This window comes from Polyergus mexicanus, unplaced genomic scaffold (genome assembly GCF_030449975.1).
Source record: "Polyergus mexicanus isolate NDT 795.1 unplaced genomic scaffold, iyPolMexi1.0 SCAF_10, whole genome shotgun sequence".
Lineage (NCBI taxonomy): Eukaryota > Metazoa > Arthropoda > Insecta > Hymenoptera > Formicidae > Polyergus > Polyergus mexicanus.
In genome coordinates this window covers 9,224,484-9,248,874 of record NW_027223330.1, presented here as the reverse complement: position 1 = coordinate 9,248,874, position 24,391 = coordinate 9,224,484, and the positions used below count along the sequence as shown (strand labels likewise).

Below are 24,391 nucleotides of genomic sequence, written 5' to 3'. Positions count from 1 at the left end.
AAGCAGTGGTATCAACGCAGAGTACTTCAGGATCCTCGGGAGTCAATAAAAATTTTGAGGATTCAGAATGGTCTTCGTCCAATTCAACTTGATCAATTGCAAAACACTCCACCTAAAATCGAAATATCCGTAAAATACATAGCAATGCAAGAAATAAAAGTTCGTTATAAATATATATATATATATATATATATATATATATATATATATAATTTCACACTTTATTTATTTATATCGATCTCTCATCATGCGAGTTTTTATAAATCTTGTATTTTATTTATCATAATAGACGAACAAAGGGACGTGTAAAATCACATAAAATGGACGTCGCAATCCCGAAAATTGATCGCTATTCAACAGATTAATCGAGAAATGCCATAGAAGATACTCATTTTGTCTCTCTCTCTCTCTCTGTCATACACACACACACGCGCGCGCGTACACATACTCAACAACATGACAGGATATTCGTAAAGATATTTCGATATCTACAAAGTATAATTTTGTGTGCTGTAAGGGCAAGTGGCAAAGGTTGTGCTGCGCGACGTTAAGTAACGTTTCAGCACTTTTGACAGTTGACGGATGCGCGTGACGGTTTGTTCCCGGAGGAGCGGATCGCGGCACCGATATTACTTCCACGACGGATTCTGCGTACACTCTCCACCGCATACCTGCGCATCGTACTTCCATTTGTTTGCTCTCTCTTCACCCCTCGCCACACGACATAATCGGCCCATGCAGCGCGAGGACGTAAAATATCATTCGCGTTCGTAACTTGAGCGTTGACAAGGGACGGATAGGCGATGTAGAGAGATTGAAATTGAGATTATTTCCACGTCATTGACGCACGGAGGAACGCAAGTATATACGTACGAACAAGGAACTCACCGTGCGAACGCCGTTGATAGGATACGAAATAATATGGTGGCTCCGCTATCCGCGATTGCCTCCGCGAAATACATCGACTAGCAGCAGGCATACACAACACACAAGAAGAGACATACATATATCTATATAAGAAAAAAAAATATATATATATACATACATACGTGGACAATGCCACGAATACACAGAAAGCGACGAGTGCAGAGAGATCGGTATATACGAGAGAGTTAACTAATAAGCTTGACAGGTTGACTCGCGCGACAGACACGGGCTAATCGACATCGCGAATACTCGCGGATATTCGCGAGAGCACGACGTATTACGAGAAATCCGCTAGATAGCGCACCAATTGAGATGCGAACAGACGCAGCAGGCATGCTCGCGACATCGTATGTGTGATATATATATCATATATGTATCATGTACCATATATAGATACACGGTAGTAGGTGTGCGAGATATCGAGATGTCTACTTGAATATTGTAAAAAAAAAATTCTGATCTTTCCAGATATTTTTGTCCAAAATTCCCAGTAGAGAATATTTCTTTTTTTAAACGCAACTTTCTAAAATATTTTTATTATATACGTTTCTCGCTCATATGAACGAAAAACACAGTCGCTCAAGTTTCAGGTGCTACATTTGCAAATGTACTGGAAGAGAGAGAGAGAGAGAGAGAGAGAGAGAGAGAGAGAGAGAGAGAGAGAGAGAGAGAAAGAGAGAGAACTGAATCGTTTTCACGAGATAAATTCATTTTTCACTTGAATAAAATTTTCATTTTTTTTTATCGCTATATTTGACACATTCGCGATAAAATTCCACAAGAATTCCTTCATTTTTCCAGGGCACAAAAGAAATCCTTGAAAATTTCAGGCTTTCTATGTTTTTCCAAGGAGTGTGGGGACAAGTAGGCACCCTCGGTATATATGTGTATATGTGTGCGTCTATATACGCGCGTGTACCATGTGATATTTAAATATATATTTGTATACGGCTTCCTGCGTGGCTGCTGCTACGCACGCGTTTTCACGCACGCCGGACGGAGACGACGCGTGCGATACAAATGCGCGCCACACGCGCGTGCTTATGCGGGGCATACTAGCTTTAACAGCGAGTATGTACTTTAAACCAGTGCTTATATGCAACACAAATACATAGATACTCGCGCGATACTTATTATACACACGTTTATTCTCTCTTATTCTCCTTCCCTTCTCTTTCTCCATCATTCTCTCACTCACTCACTCACTCACTGTCTCATTTACTCGCTCTCTCTCTCTCTCTCTCCTCCGCTTCCCCCCGCCCCTCCCTTTCTCGCCATCCTACTCTCTCGCTCTTTCTCTTTCTCTCGTGGAACATGCAGAGATGCCAAGAAGAATGGGAATGGCATTCGAATGCTGCATCTTGGCGGTCGCGTCCCGATGCTCTCTCGTAGACATCAGGATCAAGTTGTTGCGAGATACGGACGTTTATACTTTAGCAAAATAAAAAAAAAAAGCGAATTGCGAGAGAGAGAGGGGGGGGGGGACAATGAAAATTGTGGCTCGCAACAAATCGAAGCGAAAGAGACGATGATCGAAATGAGAGATCGACGTGGACAATTCGGTTTCCACGGCGGACAATATTATTAACACATACATATATTCCGGGGTTATATAACTCTTCTTTCCCAGCGAGCGAATTTTCCGCCGACGTTCCTCCTTTCTTTTCTTCGTTCCTAACGTTACGCGAGAGTAGCCATCTACGCACCTTAGCCGCCAGCAAAGACATTTGGTATAGCTGACTCAACATCGAAACAACTGGGTATAAGAGGAAGACTCTCGTAGAATGGAAGAGGGAGGGAGACGCGCGTCCCAATATCTTGACCCGATAGCGGGAAGAATCCTCAAAGCCTAATGTCGATTGATGATAATTGCCAGTTTTTTTTTTCTCTCTTCCCGTTTAGAAATTTAATTTTCATAAAACTCTCCTGTATTTTTAGATATATAAATCACGATTTTTTTATGTACAGGTCTACTTCGTCTCGGCTATTCTTTCCTACATGTTGCATTTGAATAGATAAATAGGGTCTTTACAAGAAAATTATTAGATAATATTTATAAATAAATTGTTTCAACAATGTTATAGAATCCGTCTTAGATCTAGCTTTGTATCGAGTGAAAATTTGAGCTAAATTATTCTGATTTAGCAATTTCATGTCCTTTCCTATGATTTAAAAAAAAAATGTATGATTTTTTTCCTCTGTTTCTATTTATCTACAATAGAATCTTAAAAAGGTTGATTTAAATATATGCTATCATAATCTCAAAAAAGCTTGAAAATCATTAAAGAGAGAAAAAAAAAACAGATTTCAGACTAAATATAACGTTGAATGTTTTTTTTTGTTTTTATAGATTATAATTTAGATACGAATGAAAACAAGAAAAAAGAAATTAAATAGGATTAATTAATCCTAATTAATTGTTAATACGGCCCGATAATAGCCGCAATTAATATGATAATCTAGATGAAATAAGATGAAATAATATGAAATTAAAGTGACTGACGATTTTTGTATGTTACAATTATAACTACGTTGTCGAATGGAAAAGAAAGAGGAAGCTAATCGAGGTTAACGTTTCAACCAAGAGACTGGCCTGAAATATGACGAGATTGGCTTTGGTTCCTGTCGGAATAAATAATTTTAGATCAGCGATTTTCAACGCCTTCTTTTAGGTTATGATCGCGAGATGCGTAGAATAAGCGTAGCCACAATGTAGGAATAGATTTTTAGCCAAGGTTGCAAATCTTAATCAATCTATAGATTAGCTAACTTAATAGCTTCGTCGCATTTTCGAACTATATGATTTGAACTTAAGCATTCAAACAATAAAATTTGATTTTCAGTTGTTACGTTTTGTTCAAGCTTACTGTGAATTAAGACTTGCTTTATAAACAAGTGAAAAAAATGGTTCGCAACGTTTTATGCACGTAAAGTCCTTTCGCTTGTATACACGCTGTATGTAAAATATATATTATTCAAGGTGTCCACTCACAAATGTTGTAAAAAAAAAAAAATCTCTGATCTCTAAAATATTCTTATTAAAAAGTCCAGAGAAAAAGGTCCCTTTCTCTTGTAAACATATTATATATTATATTCAGGGTGTCTACTCAAATCTTGTAAAAAAGATCTCCGATCTAAACATTTTTATCCAAAATTCCAAGCGAAAAAAATATTTTGAAGATTCTGTTATGCAATTTTCTAAGATAAATCTTTTTTTTTATTGTGTTCTCTAATGCTTTTCATAAGAAGAAAAAATACCACAGAGCCATTCAAGTTTCAAGTGTCAGATTTGCAAATGTATTATATGAAAAAAACTGAATAGTTTTCGTAAGATAAACATCTTTCACTTGTATAACATTTTCATTTTTTATCACTTTAAATTACAATAAAAAGAATATGTATCGCATATTAAATATTTTGTTAAAATATATATATATATATATAAACAGAGGCACAGATATATATAAATATATATATTTTAAACACATAATTCACAACTTGGATTATCGATTGCTCACCATATAAGAGCAAAATTTTTAAAGAAAGAGTTTTTCACAAATTTCTCTTGTCTCAATAAAATTTTATGAGAATCTCCCGATTTTTTTCTGGTAGAAAAAGAAATCCCTAAGAATTCCAGGTTTTCCATATTTTTCCAGAGAGTAGATATCATCCTGTAAAAGCAAAATTATCAAACAGAATTCTTTAGAAAACTTTCAATAAAATTCCATGAGAAGTTCCTAATTTTTCCAGATATAAAAAATATATATATATATTCCAATTTTCTATGTTTTTCCAGGAAGTAGACACCCTGTTAGTTCATGAAAATTTCATATTTATCAGCTATGTAGCTATATTGCACGTTTAGCGAAAACGACGACACATAAGATGACACAGGTTCGTCATCTCGTAATTTTTTTTGTCACTTAGGATGAATATAATCTTATATGTGTACGATGTACATTACATACATATCATGTACACAAGTGTAAACATATATGCATGGAATTCGTACAAATACATACCTAGAGATATGCGTGCATACTCACGCATATACACGCGCGCGTGTAGATCGTATAACTTGCAGATCGTTACAATCGATTCGACGTAACAAGCGCGTACACTACGTAAGTCGTCGATATTATCGATACAATAATGTACACTATGTAAGAGAAAGAGAGAAAGAGAGAGAGAGAGAGAGAGAAAAGAAGAGTTACAGTAAGACTCCCCACATGTATATGTAACTTCAGTGAAGCTTCGAGAGAAACGTACTAATTCAAAGATTCAACGTGGGTATTGCCTTGACAATGACACAAGGATGATGATGTCAATTTCGATGTCGACGTTAATGTGATGAGGACCTGTGTAAAATAAAATCGGTAGAACAATGTTCGCAAAAGTGACATTCACACGATATACACACACATACATACATATGAATGAACACAAACGCATAGACAATCATATACATATTCTCTCTCTCTCTCTCTCTCTCTCTTTTTTTTCGATCTTTCTCATACCCTCTCTTCCCATCCGTCTCTCTCTCTTACTCTCTCACATCCTGTTTCCAACATAGTGCACACGAACGTCTTATTAGGAGCCTCTTTGATTTACCTCAGAAACGCTGTCCTCCTCGCTTTCCGACGAGTCTGTCATAAAACGTGGCTGCAGCTCCGAGAAGGTCTCGGTTTCCGACTTGGTAGGGCTCGAATTCGACGATTGGGGAGTCGACGATGTCTTCCCAGTTTCGTAGTGAACGCTCGTTGCTGCTGCTGCTGATGGTGCTGGTGCTGCTGCTGCGGATTGCTTTTCGTGACTTTTCTGGCTATCCGAGGTCGTTCCTTGTACTACATTCTGCATCTTTCCTCTCCAGATAAATCATATGATTAAACACAGTTATTGCTGCTATCGGTGATAATCGTTGACGCGCGGCCGAAACCACACCACCGTACACTCGCCCCCCCTTTTTTTTTTCTTTCTTTCTTTCTTTCTTTTCCCCTCACGACTTGTGCGCGCGCGACAATAAGCCCGACGATGAGAGCACGATCGTCGTCATTCACGTAAGCTGGTACCCGCCATTTCCACTATGGCCGACACGACGGCGAGAGAGTCCCGAAAACTATTTCTCTCCCTTCTCACACAACGGTCGGGCGCCTCTAACGATTCGCGATTCCGATATTTCACGAACCGCAGCGTCACCATCGCATGGCGCGTAACTTCAATTGAGCTTAGTAGAATTTTTCTCCAAGCTATTTGTGTGCGTAGGAATTGAAAATAATAATTAACGATAAAATCTTAAGATATACAGTGTGTTCGGTTTAGTATATACAATCGTTTTAAATAATAGATTTGTTATAAATAATAGATTTTATTATAAATTTAAAAAATAGATAATAGATTATTATTATTTATTTAAATAATAATAATAATAAAGTGCTTTTTTAGATAATAAAGTTATTTGTTTTTTCGCTCATATCTAAGAGCAACACGAGTGACGAATATTTTACAATATATGAATGACTATTAGAAACTTTACTTTATTATTAAATTTGTTATAAAATACCCTGTAAAACTAAGTAATGTAGTAAGATTAATATATTGTATTGTTAATCATGTATACAGATATATTTTTATCACAAGTTTCATTTAAATATAATATATTTTCACATAATAAATTTTTATTTAAATAAACATCATTAGAAATTCATTATTTTTGAACATTCATTTTCATTATAAAAATGGTTCAATGTTTATTTCCATGGCGGAACATGGAATATTTAATTCAAACTTTGAAAGTACATCGGGATGTAAAACACCCATTTTTCCTATTACTTCACCATAGCAAACAATTTCAGCACATCGTTGAGGGAAGAATGTTGGGTCTATAAAAACATGAATAATAAATCTCTATTGTATAAATTTTTTTTAAATTTGTGATGTTAATCATAAAAAAAAAAAGGATAATACATCCATCTTAAGCATCTTACCATCAGCTGTACGCAAATAATATTGACTTTTGTCTTTGCTAGAACTCCAAGGTACTTCTAGTAGCAATAATATTCTATCCACTAGGCCATGAATGATCTCAAAACCAGCTGATTTATTAGCATACACTGCACATAAACGACGATTATTGCGCGCACCAACTTCCGTCTTATCGTCTTTTAATATAACATCAGAAACTTCAAACAATTTATGAGGCAATGGCATTTTCTTATTTGCAGATATCGTTTTAAGTAATCCTGGTAAGAGTGAAGTACGAGCAACCTATAATGATTTTTTCATTGAAATATTTTACATAATTTTAATAATTTAATTAAAATGATTTTACATTCAAGCTTTTTTACCTATAATACCTTCTCGAACATTTTTAAATCACTTAAATCTTTGTTTAAATCTAATTTCTTTTCTTGCACTACTCTTCTGTCATTTTATATTTATAATTTAATCGTATGATAAATTCTATCACTTTCTCATGAAATTGCGCATTCAAAAAATTGTTTACACTACATGTATATGTTAAATTAATAGAATAATTGAGGATTAAGAAAAAAGAGGACTTACAATGAAAATTTAAACACTCGTGAGATTATAAATTAAATTTACCTGAAATTCCAAAGTTTTCGGGTTAGATATATGAATTGCTGGTACATCTTCTATTTTATAACCTAATTTATCCGCTACATCTTCACGAGAACACTATAAAATAATGTAATTAAAATGCGCAAAATCGAAGATATAAGAACTAATAATGTAAATTTTTTTTTTAATATACCAGAGAAAAAGTTAGTGCCTCAGTGAATCCTGCCTCTGCTAATTCCATTCGTATTTGGTCGGTGAGTTTGTTGAGTGGAAACTAAAATTCATATATGTGTGTATAAAATAGACACACACACACACATATTTCTCAATAGATTAAATTATATTTAATTAAAAAGTAGCTTAAATTTACCTCTGCTGCAATTGTCGACATATGTGGTATAGTTTTTTCTATTTTATTATATCCATAGGCAATAGCAATATCTTCATAAATATCACAAGGATGTATCACATCATGTCTCGTTGGTGGTATTTCTACCATTAATTTATCATTATTCTTCACGTTAGATTTTAGAGACATCTTTGACAATAATTTTGCAATCTGTTCTGGTGTCTGTCTACATAACAAAAAAATAATATCACATTTATTTTACATCAAATTTAATATAACTATTTTGATTGTTATTATTAATGTTAATTATTATTATCAATAATAAAAATAATTTCATCACTTACTTAATACCGATATAATTTATCGCTTTATTACAGTCAATTTCTTCGGTTCGATACTTTAAGCTTGGATAATAAAAAGTTTGATTATCAGGATATATCACTTCTACAGTTTCAGCTGTATACTTTCTGCTACAATACTGACTGAAAGCACAGACTATAGTATCCACCACGATTTTCGCCTATAAATTCTTTGTTTTATATACAAACACATACACATATATATGCATATATATATATATATACATGTGTGTGTGTGTGTGTGTGTAATATTAATATTAGTTACTTATATTTTTTATCATAAAATCTTTTTTTAAGATATTATTATTAGAAATGAAAATATGTAAAGACTAAGAATAATAATATAATGTACATACCTTTGTGAGATCAGTTGCAGTGCATTCAATAAAAATATTTTTCGTATTAAGAGTTATCTTTGAATGATCTCCATTAATGATAGGAGGAAGAGACATAACAATTCCATTACTATCGTAAATCACTGGATAAACAGGACTGTCTTTTATGATGGGCAAATATTGTTTGAGTTGTGCATGTGTCTGTAAGCATTAAATTACAAATATATTATAACATGTCGTAATTGTACATATATGTGATTATATATAAATATTTATTAGCTTTTATATATGTAAAACTAATAAATACATAGTAAAATGGAATACTTACTGCATACAATTGCATAATGCCTTCACCTGTATATTCTTTATTCTGATTAAGCGGCTTGAAACGTATCTCCGATGGTGGTCTGGCATCATATAAAAATGGGCCTTTAATTGTATCTAAATCATGAGTACCAACAGAAACTAGACTACGCTTTCGTCCTATATTTTGGTGCAATTTATCTTGAAGATCAATAAAGCTATTATAAGAATCTTGTGTCAAAGTAACATTGCGCAAAATTGCTGCAACTATGTGGCCTCTTACTTTTAAACACTGAAAAACATAGTTATTTAATATCGAACAAATTGTGATATAAATTTTCATAAATATTATACATACTTCTGGATTCATCACTATTTTTTCCATCCCTGTTTTTGGTTTTATTGTCTTATAATGTGGAATGGGCATCCTGTTCAAGGGAAAAAAAGCCATAGATTTTATATATTAGTTTTTAATTGCAGTATTTTAGGAATAAAATTCTATAAAAAAAGAAGGAAACAAACTGATGAGAGCCAAGCGCAAACAAGATTCAAATAATGATCTTCAAGAAATTTCTTTAATTATCCAGTTAAATGTTTCAGTTCCTTTTCGAACCATTTTTATTCAAACGTTCCAAAATTGAATAAATTCAGAATCAATCCAAAATGTTTATCTGGATAATTAAAAAAAAATTGTATTAACTCATTTCCTTCTTGTTTTTATATTATTTATTAGAATTTGACATTTTATTTCTTTGAATGAAATTCATTTTACAAAAACTGTAAAAAATACTTAAATTGTATATTTACTTGGTCAAAAAGATGAGCAGTCCAACACTTAAACTCTCCAAGCACAAAAGATCATATCGGTTAGCTGGTATATCAATTTTATAGATAATATCTTCAGATGCATCTGTATCTTGGTTAGAGCCTTGTTCCCTTGCTATCATTTGCTTTTCTGTTGTCTGTTCATAAACAATCAAATAATTATTACAAGACAAAGTACATAATACATATAACTGTAAGATAATTGACAGCTCAATACTTACTACCTCATCTAGTTCTAAACCAAATTTGAAACACAAATCTTGAAACTCATCATCCGCTAAAACATAAATTCTTTTTAAATTTTTTACAATAAATAAAAATAACAGGCACAGTAATCGTAACAAGGAAATTAATACATGCATTAATAACTATAGTAATATGTGAAAGCTACTTTATATATATATTATTTTAATATAACTTGTGATTATATTATAGTAAAAGTTAAACACAAAAATAGGCGTGATATATTTATTTCAAAATTCACGTTTGTTTTTGTTTAGATAATAAAGAAGTTACAACTTACAATATGTTTCGCCCAATGCTTGAAATAATAAATCACGTTTTATTCCAATAGTTGGCATTTTTATATAACAGCAATCTTTTTCAATTTAATTAAGCAAATCCTCAATGTCTTTATTGTTTTTTTATTGAAATATCAGATTTCTTGTCAATTCCTCTAATTTCTCAACTGTTCATCTAATTAACGATCTATATTAGAATTGATTTTCAAGTTAAGGAATATTATAAAAACTGAATGAATTCAAATAAATTATTTCGAAAATAGTTTATCTAATTATCTAATCTATTGATAATCTTGTTTACACAATAAAGAATCTATTGTTAAAAAGATCAACGTGTATGTCAAATTAATATGTAATTTTATCCTACTACATATTTTTAGTTAGTACGTAAAGGCCACACATATGAAAAAAATTTAGTTGTAACCGTAAGACCGGGAGCCCAGGCTTTTGCATAACGCATAAGAAAATAAACCAATCAGAGTCCTTCATTTCTGTTATAACCTTTGTTCTGCGAATCTCGATTAGTTTATTCCGTTAGTCCGAATCTATACAGGTGTAATAAGCCTTTAGCCTTTAGAAATTGATCAATCACAATCAAGTATAAGGAGAATACTCGACTGTGATTAGCCAATTTCTTAAGGTTAGGGCTTACTACCCTATTGTAGATCCGGACTTATGCGTTATGAAAAAGTCTGTGCTCTCGGCCTAAGGCTGTAAGCAAATCGACCAATCACAATCAAGTATTCGCAACATAGTAAAAATTCTTGACTTTGATTGGTCGATTTACTCACAGCCTTAAAGACCTCATACAAAAAGATACGTTCATGTTGAGTGGATCGTCCTCTTTGTCAAAAATTCACCGATTGATTAATGCTATTTATATTTTTTTAGTACACTATTTAGTGCACACTGTTTATTTAGAAGATATTGACTTTATATATATGTCCTTTACAAATTGAAAAAAATATCATCTTAAATAGAGAATTTTTTAAAAATAAATATAAAATTAATTTTATTAAGATAGAATAAATACAATCAATATTAATTTGTTTCAAAATATTATTTTTTGTGTGTTGTGTCTAAAAGAATAAATAATATTCTAGTAGACTCAAAATATATCTAATCTTTATTTTGTAAATGCTTTTTTTAAATGATACTTTGCTTGAAACTCCATTAACATACATATTGCATAAAAAAATGTTTAAGTTTGTTGCATTAAAAATATATCTAGATATAATCAAGACCTTTCCCTCTCATGTTACATGTTATTACAAAACTTCCAGTACAATAAATTAATTGCAAAGCCACTTATACTTCCAGTATATGCATTGTTGCACAAGAAAATTGAAAACTTTTCATGAATAAAATTAATTTCATGACAATTACCGATTTTAATTAATTAACGAGTTGATCATTCTGAAATATAAATCACAGCAAAAAAATTATAACTATTTAAAACATGGTTAAAGATATAATATGATAAAAGAAGAGATAGAGGGAAAAAGAAAGGAGGGATAGAGATGGTTAGAAAAGAGTAACTTACCCGTACAAATAGTAGAAAAATGAAAGTAGATAAAATGCTAGTTTAACCCATCCTTCTCTTTGGTAAACGGACAAATCATAGGCATTCATTATGCTTGTAGGATCGTACAAACCAGATTCTGTCATCAAAGGCCTGTTCATATATCGCCATACATGATAGGCTATCAGTGGAATATTGATGAACAGTGAAAAATATTGTTCACTGATTAAAAAGAAAAAATTGATCGCAATATGCAATATATATTCTGGAAGAACTAACTGAAAAAAAAAAGGAAAAAAATATCTAACGATTGAACATGATTGTAAACTATAGATAATTTATACATATATTATGCATGTTTCTTACCGGATTTAGATTATTACATTGATCAATTGGATTTTTATATCCAGTCTTTAATTCATCAAATGTGATTACCTGAAAGATTAAATACATTATTCCGCATAGTAATTATATATATATATAAATATTATTATTAAGGTTATATTCTATAATTTATTATAGAAATGCCTTTTATGACTTTCACCGCCGTAAAATCACTGCGTGTGAATACTTCATACAAAACACGTACGTGAAATATCGCGAAAAATATTAAAAATGCGTCACTAATTAATGCTACGATATATGAAAAGGCAGCTAAATTGAATGTCATTATGTATGCGGACAAAAGCCAACAACGAATCTAATGTGTCTAATATCCATCGAAGATACGTTCCACTTGATGTTCGCGATACTCTCGTCCTTGTTGCTCATTGAAAATTGAACAAAACAGATGACGCTCGCGAATCTTGCAAACGACAAGTAGAACGAAATTTAAAATACAAACACAACAACTTCTATTTTGTATTCTATCATGGTTAATTATTTAGATAAATATTGATTTACATATGTAAATATTGTTCATTTTTCACGTATACTTAGCTATATATCTCTATAAATAGTGCTGTAAACAGGTTTTATATATATCAATTTTCTTTATAAAATATAATTCTGTATAAAATTTGAAGTTTATTAATAATTTTATTTCTTTTTTTAATTTTAGAGACAGAGATAATATAATTAATTGTTTACAATTAAAACAATAATACTTAATTATTGTATTTTATCGCTTTTGGAAATAATGTAAAGAATATATACATTCAATTGCGTACAGACGTGCGCGAGAGTGCGCGTTGTATGAAGGATAAAATAAATAATATAATTTTTCTTTACAATTATTATATATATGTACAATATATATACAATAATATAGAATAAAATAAATAAAATATAATTTTTCTTACATACAATATTTTACATACAATAATATTATATATTCTTTATATACAATAATATTACAACAATTATACAAAATGTTAAAACGCAATTTGTTTGTATTATACATATTTTTATAAAAATAATCTTAGACAGTTCTTGTGAGATTCGAATTGACATAAGTATGATTTAGCAAATGTTGAGACTCTAATCTATTTGCTACCCTTTCTTGATCATCCCATCTTGAATGATAATTTGAAAGCACCTCCCTTTTAGGTTTCAATATGTGCTTAATATTACTATAATATATATCTATTTCTTTAAATGTATTCAATAAGAATATAGCAATTATAACTATGAGAAAACCGCAAGAGGCACCCAAAGTATTCTCCACACTCATTTTTTCCCATTCTCTGAATAGGATCGCGGATGCAATTATCACCAAGGTTGTAAAGAAAACGTAATAAATTGGCGTCACGATAGATGTGTCAAACAAGTCGAGCGATTTGTTCAGATAATTCATTTGTACCATGATACAAAGAATAATGCTAAATATGAAGACCCATGTTAGCCAAATGACAAACGCATTCTCTTTACCAGAGATAGTTTCCTTTAAAGCCAAGCCTAGGCCTTTACAACTCATAACAGTTAAAGAACCCACAGAGGAACACAAACATATATATACTAAAATATTTTGTTTGCCATACATTGGACCAAAATAAAATATGATCGAAAGAGTACAGATTATTACAATTAGAACATATGATATGTAACCTGGTTGTTTTATTTTGATAATTAGGTCACTTAAGCTACTAACCGTTTCCTCTTTGGGAGAATGTAATACTATTATGGTGGAACCTAAGACACATAATAAGCAACCAATCTAAAAGACAAATTACAACACGTTAAAATTGTAAATTATGTCACTAAACATTAAACAATCATTAATGTTTCCTCCTGCAGATCTCTCACCTTTCCCAATAGATTTAATTTTTCATTAAGATATTTGGAAGCTAATATTGCTGATACTAGAACACTCAATGCACCCAATGGTGTTACAAGCGACACAGGTGCAAATGCATATGCAATAAAATTTGTCGTTTCTCCTATTCCCACTATAAAATTTATTTCAAATATCATTTTTTTTTACATAAAAAACATGATATAGAAGATATGACATAGAAAAATGACATAGAACTTAAAATATTTGAAATATTTTCAAATTTATACATACTAGATAATAGACCAGCCCACCATATCCATTCTTTTAAATAGCCAAAACCTCCAGAAGACGCACGTATTCCACCATATCTCTGAAGTCGGATTAAAGCTATTTTCTTAATGATAAAACTGGCACCTAAGTAATAGATTAACAAATAAAATTAAATTAAGATAAAACACAATTTATTTCTATCTGCTATTGTTTCTCCTTAGTATACTTAATATAATTCCTATTTCCTTAATATAATTTTATTAACTTTTTTTCTATAAAAATAATTTAATTAATATTGACAAATCAAATATTTGCATTTAATATTTTTTCTTTGCGAACGAATTTATTAAATCACTAACCTATAAATCCACTAGAACTAATCGCTAGTCCTAAACCGATATAAAAACTTGTTGTGTCATAATACGCATCGTTATTTGCCACTTCTGTCGTAAAACTCATGTTTTATTGCTAAATTAAATTGATTTTTCTGTGTTAATTATATTTTTATACACAAGAGTTTATCAGTATACTATAAAAACTTGTGATAAATGCAGTGTCGCTACGAATACGGATGTATATCAATTGCACACAATACTTATTGGCTAGTTGAAAATGAAACTCTTTGATTGGTCAATCGTGTTGATTACCCTAGGCACCAGTCAATATGATTGGTTGTATTCAAATGAACCTCTTCCTATTGCTATAACCTTTGTTTGTCACTCATAAAATCTTATTTTTTACTCTTTTTTCCAAACCCCCCCCCCCCCCGCTGTTTAGAAAAACTTATAATCCTATTGATGACGAATATTGCAATTATAATACAATTTTCTTTGTATTTTAATCGTAATATGAGAAAATAAAATCCAGAGTTCACAATCGGCCAACAGAGGTCTTTATGATCTCTCCTGCCGATTCCGAAAATTGTTCTATCTGACAGCCAATCGTGTGACAGGAAAACAGCCAAGAATTCTATTTACACCATGGCCAATCGTATACGTAACCCGCGTGTATCTATTATTTCTGGAGTAGCAGAAGATTGATTGGCTACGCGTCACTCGTGGTGACGTCACACGTTGAGACGGTATATTTATTTCGTATCCCCCACCGTACTGTCCGCTGCCCAGCTGTCGAGAGTGACCGTTTGGCAGCAGTCAACGAAAATTTTGCTCCGAAAGCTATCGCACAGGCAAACGTGAAGGTCTCGTTGGAGGCTCCTCGCCATAATTAAAGAACGCGAGTTTCGAGTCCGCATCTTGACAAGTACATACATACACACATACACACACATCTCGATCCAAGTTGGTCGAAGTCGGAGAGCACGGAGTGATCGTCATCGTAGCCATCCTATAGTCAGGGTGGGATCGAATTCGTCCTCGAATAAGGCGACCTTCACAGGCGCGACAAAAGGCAAAGGACGACGCGAACAACGGACTTTCTCTCTCTCTCTCTCTCTCTCTCTCTCTCTCTCTCTCTCTCTCTCTCCTCCTCTTTCGCTCTTTGCGTTACCATTAATTCTACCTCTCTTTGTTGTAATCGTCGCAAATCTGGGTTCTCATAAGAAATAACCCTCATCGTGTCGTGGGTGCGTGCATACGCACGCGTGTTGGAGAGAAGGGAAAGTGCATACGCTCGACATAGATACATATATATGTAAAGACGTACTGTGATTTCTTCTGCGAGCTTATCTTCCTGACAGACGACATACACCAAGTGTAGAAGAGGAAAACTGTCCTCGTCGTCATCTTCCTCCTTCTCTTTCTCCTCCTCCTCGTTATCATCATCATCGTCGTCGTCGTCATCACCATTTCATTAGAAAAGGCTCACGCGTTATACCTACATATACCAAAAAAGTGAGAAAAAGCCACTTGTGTGATCATCCATCAGTGTCATCGTTTGGACACAAAAGTTAACCGGGAAGCCGGTTCATCAAGGAATGTCCACTCCGGCAAGGAGGAGATTAATGAGGGATTTCAAGAGGTACTTGATGTTATGACTATTAATGTATATAAGCTATATTATAAACAGTTGCTTCTAGTGCATCAAATTCTATTCATCTCATCTTGACTTGTACGCATAGTTGGATTTATTATTAAAAACGTGCTTTCTGTCTCACATTTGCTCTCTGACAACAGTCTTTTTCATTATCTGTCTTATAATAAACAGATCATTCTTGTATGAGATATAGTTGATCATTTGTAAAACGATACCTATGAATCTTCATCTTCATATGATACTGTATTTAAACTTAATAATGATTCACATACTTATTCTTGTACATAATATTAAACGAGACATTTTTGGATCGTAATTATTTTCACCATAAAACTTAGACTTATGAATATATATGTCTTATTTTATAAAATTTGATAAAAACAAATTGTAATGAAAATATTAAGAATTTTTTTCATTCACGAATACAGTTAAATTACTTGTTCTTTGCATAATCTACTAGATTTTATAATAAAGTGGTGCACACACAGACACGATAAAAAGTATGATAATGAATAATAAAGCATGAATATATTGATTATTCATTATCATAATAATTTATCATCATACTTTATTGTGTGTATATGTCACTTCTTTATAAAATTCAATATATTACGTAAGAAACAAATAATTCTATTATTACTCTACTTCTATTAATTACTTTAATATATTTGTAAGAAGAAAAAGATTTATAATACTTCTGTTACAATTATATATATATATATAAAAGAAATTTTTATTATATACTTGCCGTCGCGATGTTACCGCTTCGTTTGATAGGAATATGTACACTGTATGTGTACCATTTATAATACAAATTTTTTGAAAAGATTACAGGAAGATCCTCCAACTGGAGTATCAGGTGCTCCAACAGACAATAATATTATGATATGGAATGCAGTTATATTTGGGTAAGACAGCGCTATGCGTTTGCTTTTTGACAAAATTTATATTTTGTTTTTACAAGCCAAGAAACATTATCTTGAATGGAAAATATCTGATAGAGAAAAAATTTTGTTTGACATTCTCTTTATTTTATAAAATGTATGTAAATCATTAGAGATATAACATTTGGTTTAAGTTTTAGATAAGATTTAACAATGTTTACATCTGTTTTAAGACCACACGACACTCCATTTGAAGATGGTACATTTAAACTTACAATAGAATTTACGGAAGAATACCCAAACAAGCCACCTACAGTGAGATTTGTTAGTAAGATGTTTCATCCTAATGTATATGCAGATGGTGGAATTTGTCTCGATATACTTCAAAATCGCTGGAGCCCTACTTATGATGTCTCAGCCATCTTGACATCTATACAGGTACGTCATCTTATCTTTTTAATTGTAAGATATTTCAGCATTCTTATTTTTTATAGCGTTTTAAGTAATCAGCTAGAAACTCAACTTTAAATCATTCCCCATAACATTTAATAAATTAACATTTTATGAATATATATAAAATAGGCTAGGAAACAATCAAAAAGAAAGTGATTGTGCAAAAATAACTCAAGATTAGCTTTAATTTGATATGAATAATTTTTTTAGCTTTTTTAATTTGTATTTAATTATTTTTAAATTGAATGTTTTTTTTTAATGTTTGTTAAGTAAATGTACCATAAATGTACTTTTATACTTGTGCATTAATAATTGATATCAAGATAATTTTAATAATATATGACAGAAAAAAATCATTAAAATTAAATACAAATTTTTAAAATTTTAAAGCCAATTTTCTCATTTGAGAAAAAATTTTATCCTACATTTTCGATTTATTTTTGCACAATCTGCTTTTTAGTTGTGCTATGTTTTCTAATTCATCCTGTATATTGCACATGAAATGATAATGTTTTTGACATTTTTCTATGTAAGATAAATTTTTCTTTTTGCTTATAGCATGATATAAATCTTTTATTATTTCAGTACAATAAATGGATATATTGTATGTTAAAATAACAGAAAAAGATATTAAAGTATACAATCAGAAGCATTAGTACTGTTTAACGTGCTCATATTTATAAACTTCGTAATTTCACTGACTCTTTTTTCTATTTTTTCATAAACCAAAGTAGTTGATTTATGCTAATCTATGTTAAATTATTATATATTATTTATGCTAATCTATATTTAATTATTATATATATTTGATTTATATAAACAAAAGATACGTTTCTCTTTTTAAATATTACATAGTTTTATCATTGAATGTAAGCATACCAAGTGTACTAAACACCATTAATGCTCTCAATTGTATTATTTTAATATCTTATTATTTATTTTATTAAGTATGTCATGAAACACATATAATTAAAATTATAATTTAATATTATTTCATAGAACATAAGTTGGTTTTTATAATTAATAATAATATATCTTGAGAGGAAGATATATATTTCTGTTCACGAATTGTGTGATAGCCAAATACGTATTTTGCATGGCTTTTAATAAGTATTCATAAACATAGCAAAATAAAACATAATTTTATTTTCTAGACCTTACATTAAATGTTTTTGTTTACATTTGAAAATTTGTGACATTCTTATATTTCTATCATGTGCAATTTTCTCAAAATCTTTTATTTATATATTGACACATTGCTTCTTAAACTTTTTTATGTTGCTAGTTATATGATAAATATGTTTGTGAAGGGATCATTCGTTTTATCTTAACAGCGGTTGCAATTCAGCAAAGTCTAATCACATGATTCCAATTAAAAATTATTTGTGCATAACACTTTAATAATTCCACATATTATGTTATATCCCAAGTAGCAAATGCATGTGCCATTTGATGTCAAATGAGGTGTATTTGCTATCTAGGGTAACTCTATCCTTAATTGTTTGTCGATATGCATTTTTGGCTGTTGCGTATCAATTAGTCCAACGGGAAAAAGAAGAAGAAAAAATAAAAGAGCAGATTGTCGTATCAGATTTATTTACCACGTAAATTTTTGTTAGAAGAATGATAAAACTATTCTTCCAAATATAACAAGATACGACTTATGTGATTGCAGTCGCTGTTAAGTGACCCGAACCCGAATTCACCTGCCAACTCAATGGCAGCGCAACTGTACAAAGAGAATCGACGCGAGTACGAGAAGCGAGTGAAGGCTTGCGTGGAACAGAGTTTTGTGGATTAGTTATGGACGTTAACATAATGCTGCTATAACAGTATCAATCAGCCATCAACAACCATCAAATACAAGGAAGAAGAATATGTAGCTTTGTACTACAGGGAGCTAATGCTAAAAAAAAAGAAAAATACAGAACTGGCATATTTCTTCCTGAGAGCTTTATCGAACTACCACGACAATGTGCAACGTTAGACCGAATTTTTACAATGTTGAATAATAAACTATTATAAAATTGTGTATTTATTTATTGCGAATATCTGATGATACACGAAATTAGTTATTAAAACCTAGAATTAAAAAAAAATATATTTGGCTTTTATTTTTTTGTCGTTTATTTTTATTTTTATTTTATTTTTTGAGTGGCGCAGAATTATATTAACTTTTATTGAATTTAGTGTACTTTGATATATATTTCAGTATGTATACATACACACAAATTCATTTATATATAGATATATATAATAAAGTAATAAATGCATAATTTCTCTTTATAACTTGATATAATTGTAGCCTGATATTCGTTATTCTCTCCACAACCTATCTCTCTATCCTGCTTGTATTTTTATTTATTTCCGACTTTTTTGTTATGGATGAAAATATATTTCAAATAATTTTCTGAGCAAATTTGTTAATTATTTATGTTACAGTCGCTTTTGGACGAACCAAATCCTAATTCGCCAGCCAATTCTTTAGCGGCGCAATTGTATCAAGAAAACAAACGGGAATATGAGAAAAGAGTGGCTACTGTAGTTGAACAATCTTGGCTGAATTTCCAAGAAAGTCACACCGAGGATTCCCGCTGACATTAAGTATATATTGCTTTTTACGATGTGTAAAAAATCTATCTCGCAATTTTTTAAATATTAAAATTGGGTTCCTTTCAGCCCCCTCCCCTCCTCCATATTATATAAATAATAGTAATATGGTCTTTACATGTGGAACTGTATATGTGTAACATCCTTTGATATTTTATGATGAACATTCCGTATTCATAATCCATATAGAATAAACGACGAAACAAATTTGCACGATTCTAACTTTGTTGAAGAGAAATTAAAAAAGAAAAAGAAAAAGAGCAACAGCGCGCGTAATAAGATGGAATCGCACTGTTAACTCTTTTGTATCTTTTAAGATTTTTATTGGCACCGGTTGGACACTTTTGTAGGATCCAGACTTACTGCCATTTAACTCTTATATGATTTGTTATTTATAAATTCAATATGTATTGTCTTTGCTTCTATAACTTAGTGTTATGTGCTTGTAAAGGATAAAAAAATGACGTCCGCATATGTGAAATATTAATCTTTTGCAGACCAAGTCGATTTACTATTTTATAAATAATGTATAGACGGACTTGAGAAAATACACTAAAGGATATGACGGTTTGTTCTTTTGTTTTGGAGCCTTTATCATACAGTATAATAAAAAAAAGTATGATTTTTTTTTCATGTTCGATTTGGTAATATCTATTGATTTTAAACAAAAAAAGAATTATATCATTATATCATTTATATATAAATTGAGTAGTATTAACTAAAATTTGCAAAGAAGGAATGCGTCATGTTTGTAAAATCTACTATTTTTCCACCATAACTTATTAATACAAAAGCATATATGAAAGACATACATGAACATGTATGAAATATTTTGATCAAATTTAATTTTTACAAGAAATAATATTAGATTTTTATAAAAATAAACAGTATATGAATTAAATTCTTTATATATACATAACTTATAATCAATTTATACATACATATATATACAATATATATATATATTTTTTTTATTTTTTAATATTGCATTTTAAATATTAAATGTTAATTTTTGCAAGTATTCGATTACTTTGTAATTATTTACATAAACTCTTATTTTTAATTTTTTTTGCAGTAAAACCCGGATAACTTCTGCAATATGAGCGGAGAATTCTTGAAAAAGAAGAGTTGTCTGGTTTCTCCACCATAGCATTCAATCATCACATCTTGTGTGAATAACGCAGTTGCGCATATGAAATCTAACGCTCTCTCACCGCTTTCAAATATGCGATGTTAAATATTACACGTGATGTCACGTGGTCTGCTTTTTAAGCATGAGAACGGATACCATTAATATTGGCGCAAGTGCGTGTGCAAGAGTACCAAAGTTATCCCAGTTCTACTGAATAAGTCTTTAGCAATCAAAATATCAATAAAAAAAATACATTTAAACATAAAACTTGTGAATCATTTAATATGACATTATATGTATGTACAAGCATAAATATTAGGTACATTCATTTATCCTTTACAATTTAAATGCAATAGAAACATATTTATAAACATTTTTACATTATATTTTTACATTTAAGAGATGCTCATGATTTCACGAGTTCAGTTCAATATTTCGAAGAATACAATCTTAGTACACACACGTGTGGTTCAAAATTAAAATTTATGTCATAAAATTCTAGATTACGTCCAATTACGTTTTCCAAAATTCTCAAGTTTTTCATTATGTTCTTGCTATGATTTCTCCTCCTTCTCCTTATTGTATCTTTCTAGTTCTTTGAGAAATTGCGCTTTGGGTTTCATGATGTTGGGTCGATCGCCACGACACTTGGGACAGAACCATTTACCTTTAGGCTTAGTGGTCAGAGAAACACATGAGAAATGAAACCATTCTATAGGACATAGATCATTGTCGCACAGAATCATCTCGCCATATGATATCTGGTCGCATAGACAGTAAGTTGGCTCGTCAGGATCTATTGCGAGATCATCCTCTGGTGGCGGCGGTGTATCCTCGCGATGCTGATTTTGTTGAGTACCTTGCCGAGATTTTCGTTTCTTTTTCTTACCAGTAGCGGCTGTTGTTGTTTTCTTTTGATTTCCATTGCTTATACTAGACATTGTCGAAGACCTCGTCTCTGTCATTCTATCCATTATATCCATGGAATGGGCTGACTCCATCAAGGTTTCGGTCCTCGTTCTTCTGGCACGTTTTGGGTGGCGTTCTATGTTGTTTGCATGGCTTGCAGTATTTGAACTGTTGCTCATGTTAGATTCACGAACTTCAGAGCTCTCTTGTTCCTTTCCAAAATCTATAAAGGAGTAAAAGTTATTGGAAATGCATATATTATTATATTGTTAAACATCGATCCAATAGAATTAAGAATAATATACCTAAGTTCCGATAGTCTAAATCTAACTGCCTAGATTTGTTCTCTATAAGATCTTGTACTTGCTGAATAATTTGTAATTTTTCGTCTCCTATTTCTTGCGCCGCAATCAGAGCTTGCTGTACTCTGAGCAACGCTCTCCTTTTTATCACAGGATCTGTATCGCTTTGTAATGTTTCCTGATGCTGATCAACTTCACGTAAATATGCTATAGAATGTAAAAAGTCATAGTAAAAAAACTTTATTCTTCAATAAATAAGATTTGTAATAATTATTTTGAGAAATACTCATAAAAAATCCGTAATATTTGCGCAGCTAAAGTGTAATATTTTATTTTTTATACAAAAGAAGTCCGTAGATAAAAACAAAGTTAGAAGAAAGATAAAGATAGTTCAAACTATATAAAATTTAGGACATATTTTCAAACTCATATATGTATATTATCTGATAAATTATTATATCCATAAATTGAATTAACTTCGAGATGATAATTTAATCTAAATTACTTTGACAAGTGGCGTCCAGCTCGCGCAAACGGGAAACGTGCCTCTGCAGATCGTTTGGCAGATTTTCCACGCAGTCCAAGTAATTTTCGATATATGTCGCCGAGTAAAGAGCCTCAACCACCGCCTGGTTTAACATAGTTACACTATTGTTTATTTTTTAATTATTTTTTTCCTTACACAGCAATAACAGAGGCAACAATATTATTCGGAGTCGTCAACTATCGTTTTGACGCTTCTGATTTTTGCACCAATTATGAGTCAACCGTCAACAAGAGAGACTATGAAGTCCTCTCGTGGAGAACCGTGAACTACAAATTCGTTTTTTGTCATAGACTATGTATTACACTAGACTGCTAATAGCAATGTTAAAAATAATGTAAAGACAATACTGATGTATATATATATATGGATGCTTTCTAGCAAGAAGCACGGAGAGAAACGTATGCGCACATTCTGCTCTTATAGAAAAATTGCAAGTTGATTGACAATCAAAATTTGTAGATTTCTTAGAAAGAAAATTTCCTAGAATTTGCGCATATATTTCTCTTGCGAATGAATTCAAGAATTGGGCCGCCCTATGTCACTGGGCGCGTTCAGAAAATACAACTGTTGAGCATCGTCTTGTCAACACTCGACGTTGATTTGTTGCTTCTAGAAGTAAGAACCAATCACGTTCGATTGCTACTCAACGGTTCTGTCTCCTGAACGCACCCACTCCTAACAATACTATGCTGGCCAATCACAGCCGTTTCACTCTTTAAAGGAATAGCTATGATTGGCCAGTTTAATATTCAATACGTATTAAAAGTATATCGGTGTAAAACGGTGGTAGCGTTTTCGAGCGAAGCAAAGTTTGATTGCTCTGAGAGTGATTAAATTCAATTTTCCATAAACATATATATTATATTCGATCGAAAATGAGTTTTGAATTTGATTAATATAAATAAATATATCCCTAATAACCCAAGTATTTATGACGTCGCATCAATCACTCTCGGAGCGTTCAAATTTGCTTCATTCGAAAACGCTATATATACTTTCATCATCAAGTCGATTATTCGATTTTAATTAACAGGATACCTCTAACTATATAAATTATACGATATATGTCTATGGTGTAAACGGAGAGTAAAACTTATCTGTAATCGACAAGAGAAAGAGAGAGAGCTCTTGCGAACATAGCGAAAAAAAATTTTAAAGAATTTATTCTCGCGAAAATTCATTCACTAGAAGATATACAGGAACAGAAACTGTCTCTCGACATAAAATATTATGTATTGTATTCCCCATATTTATCTTGTCATGTGCCAAATTCATGTGTTTTTCAAGACATTTTTGTCCTCGTATATTTTCGCAAACATACATTACACACGCGCTCGTGGATACCAATTCTTTCTCT

General features: G+C 31.5%; 6 protein-coding genes and 1 long non-coding RNA gene across 11 annotated transcripts; 1 reads left to right on the top strand and 6 right to left on the bottom strand.

Moving 5' to 3' along the window:
* Positions 1-26: 26 nt before the first annotated feature.
* On the bottom strand, positions 27-1,205 carry LOC138936938 (uncharacterized). Its single transcript, XR_011447445.1, has 3 exons — positions 1,050-1,205; positions 889-965; positions 27-112 (listed from the first exon to the last, which is right to left on the bottom strand). It is a non-coding gene; the product is annotated as an uncharacterized lncRNA (long non-coding RNA).
* Positions 1,206-4,407: 3,202 nt separating this feature from the next.
* On the bottom strand, positions 4,408-6,062 carry Mask (multiple ankyrin repeats single KH domain). 3 transcript variants are annotated; one of them, XR_011447444.1, is made up of 3 exons: positions 5,539-6,062; positions 4,950-5,285; positions 4,408-4,598 (listed from the first exon to the last, which is right to left on the bottom strand). XR_011447444.1 is itself a non-coding variant. In XM_070302729.1 (2 exons), the coding sequence occupies exons 1-2, from the start codon at positions 5,782-5,784 to the stop codon at positions 4,509-4,511; spliced, it is 336 nt and encodes a 111-aa protein (XP_070158830.1). In that variant the 5' UTR covers positions 5,785-6,062; the 3' UTR covers positions 4,422-4,508. The 3 variants fall into 3 exon arrangements, 2 of the variants coding, with proteins under 2 accessions (XP_070158830.1, XP_070158829.1); XM_070302729.1 differs by lacking the exon at positions 4,950-5,285 and having other exon boundaries at positions 4,422-4,598; XM_070302728.1 differs by lacking the exon at positions 4,408-4,598 and having other exon boundaries at positions 4,789-5,285.
* A 475-nt stretch (positions 6,063-6,537) lies between these two features.
* Positions 6,538-10,756, bottom strand: Beta-phers (phenylalanine--tRNA ligase beta subunit). The gene is made up of 12 exons (XM_070302634.1): positions 10,201-10,756; positions 9,899-9,954; positions 9,660-9,814; positions 9,211-9,280; positions 8,878-9,144; positions 8,571-8,750; positions 8,200-8,375; positions 7,877-8,081; positions 7,700-7,780; positions 7,531-7,623; positions 6,912-7,191; positions 6,538-6,806 (listed from the first exon to the last, which is right to left on the bottom strand). Exons 1-12 carry the CDS (start codon positions 10,256-10,258, stop codon positions 6,655-6,657), a joined length of 1,773 nt encoding a protein of 590 aa, XP_070158735.1. The 5' UTR covers positions 10,259-10,756; the 3' UTR covers positions 6,538-6,654.
* Positions 10,757-11,254: 498 nt separating this feature from the next.
* Positions 11,255-12,512, bottom strand: Cni (protein cornichon). The gene is made up of 4 exons (XM_070302923.1): positions 12,310-12,512; positions 12,087-12,155; positions 11,742-11,998; positions 11,255-11,614 (listed from the first exon to the last, which is right to left on the bottom strand). The coding sequence occupies exons 1-4, from the start codon at positions 12,388-12,390 to the stop codon at positions 11,590-11,592; spliced, it is 432 nt and encodes a 143-aa protein (XP_070159024.1). The 5' UTR covers positions 12,391-12,512; the 3' UTR covers positions 11,255-11,589.
* Positions 12,513-12,817: 305 nt separating this feature from the next.
* Spict (magnesium transporter spict) lies at positions 12,818-14,758 on the bottom strand. The gene is made up of 4 exons (XM_070302860.1): positions 14,565-14,758; positions 14,227-14,349; positions 13,965-14,107; positions 12,818-13,875 (listed from the first exon to the last, which is right to left on the bottom strand). Exons 1-4 carry the CDS (start codon positions 14,662-14,664, stop codon positions 13,141-13,143), a joined length of 1,101 nt encoding a protein of 366 aa, XP_070158961.1. The 5' UTR covers positions 14,665-14,758; the 3' UTR covers positions 12,818-13,140.
* Positions 14,759-15,268: 510 nt separating this feature from the next.
* On the top strand, positions 15,269-21,626 carry Ubc6 (ubiquitin conjugating enzyme 6). Of its 3 annotated transcripts, none has more exons than XM_070302714.1 (5): positions 15,269-16,182; positions 17,025-17,105; positions 17,315-17,519; positions 19,977-20,138; positions 20,214-20,692. In XM_070302714.1, the coding sequence occupies exons 1-4, from the start codon at positions 16,139-16,141 to the stop codon at positions 20,130-20,132; spliced, it is 486 nt and encodes a 161-aa protein (XP_070158815.1). In that variant the 5' UTR covers positions 15,269-16,138; the 3' UTR covers positions 20,133-20,138; positions 20,214-20,692. The 3 variants fall into 3 exon arrangements, with proteins under 3 accessions (XP_070158815.1, XP_070158814.1, XP_070158816.1); XM_070302713.1 differs by lacking the exon at positions 20,214-20,692 and adding an exon at positions 21,220-21,626 and having other exon boundaries at positions 15,270-16,182; XM_070302715.1 differs by lacking the exons at positions 19,977-20,138; positions 20,214-20,692 and adding an exon at positions 19,210-19,792 and having other exon boundaries at positions 15,278-16,182.
* Positions 21,583-23,272, bottom strand: LOC138936925 (inhibitor of growth protein 1). Its single transcript, XM_070302712.1, has 3 exons — positions 22,993-23,272; positions 22,491-22,694; positions 21,583-22,408 (listed from the first exon to the last, which is right to left on the bottom strand). The coding sequence occupies exons 1-3, from the start codon at positions 23,126-23,128 to the stop codon at positions 21,831-21,833; spliced, it is 918 nt and encodes a 305-aa protein (XP_070158813.1). The 5' UTR covers positions 23,129-23,272; the 3' UTR covers positions 21,583-21,830.
* Positions 23,273-24,391: the final 1,119 nt, after the last annotated feature.

Coding starts and splice junctions, on each gene's coding strand:
- Mask (XM_070302729.1), bottom strand. CDS start 5,784: ATGCAGAATGTAGTACAAGGAACGACCTCGGATAGCCAGAAAAGTCAC. Junction 4,599..5,538: donor AGGAGGACAGCGTTTCTGAG/GTAAATCAAAGA, acceptor TTGCTTTTACAG/GATGATATCTACTCTCTGGA.
- Beta-phers (XM_070302634.1), bottom strand. CDS start 10,258: ATGCCAACTATTGGAATAAAACGTGATTTATTATTTCAAGCATTGGGC. Junction 9,145..9,210: donor AAATAGTGATGAATCCAGAA/GTATGTATAATA, acceptor TATGTTTTTCAG/TGTTTAAAAGTAAGAGGCCA. Junction 8,376..8,570: donor CTGCAACTGATCTCACAAAG/GTATGTACATTA, acceptor AAGAATTTATAG/GCGAAAATCGTGGTGGATAC.
- Cni (XM_070302923.1), bottom strand. CDS start 12,390: ATGACATTCAATTTAGCTGCCTTTTCATATATCGTAGCATTAATTAGT. Junction 11,999..12,086: donor AATGTAATAATCTAAATCCG/GTAAGAAACATG, acceptor TTTTTTTTTCAG/TTAGTTCTTCCAGAATATAT. Junction 11,615..11,741: donor TTTTTCTACTATTTGTACGG/GTAAGTTACTCT, acceptor TTTATATTTCAG/AATGATCAACTCGTTAATTA.
- Spict (XM_070302860.1), bottom strand. CDS start 14,664: ATGAGTTTTACGACAGAAGTGGCAAATAACGATGCGTATTATGACACA. Junction 14,108..14,226: donor GTGGGCTGGTCTATTATCTA/GTATGTATAAAT, acceptor TAAATTTTATAG/TGGGAATAGGAGAAACGACA. Junction 13,876..13,964: donor AATTAAATCTATTGGGAAAG/GTGAGAGATCTG, acceptor TTTGTCTTTTAG/ATTGGTTGCTTATTATGTGT.
- Ubc6 (XM_070302713.1), top strand. CDS start 16,139: ATGTCCACTCCGGCAAGGAGGAGATTAATGAGGGATTTCAAGAG. Junction 17,106..17,314: donor TGGAATGCAGTTATATTTGG/GTAAGACAGCGC, acceptor ATCTGTTTTAAG/ACCACACGACACTCCATTTG. Junction 17,520..19,976: donor CCATCTTGACATCTATACAG/GTACGTCATCTT, acceptor TTTATGTTACAG/TCGCTTTTGGACGAACCAAA.
- LOC138936925 (XM_070302712.1), bottom strand. CDS start 23,128: ATGTTAAACCAGGCGGTGGTTGAGGCTCTTTACTCGGCGACATATATC. Junction 22,695..22,992: donor GCTGGACGCCACTTGTCAAA/GTAATTTAGATT, acceptor TACATTCTATAG/CATATTTACGTGAAGTTGAT. Junction 22,409..22,490: donor TTTAGACTATCGGAACTTAG/GTATATTATTCT, acceptor ACTCCTTTATAG/ATTTTGGAAAGGAACAAGAG.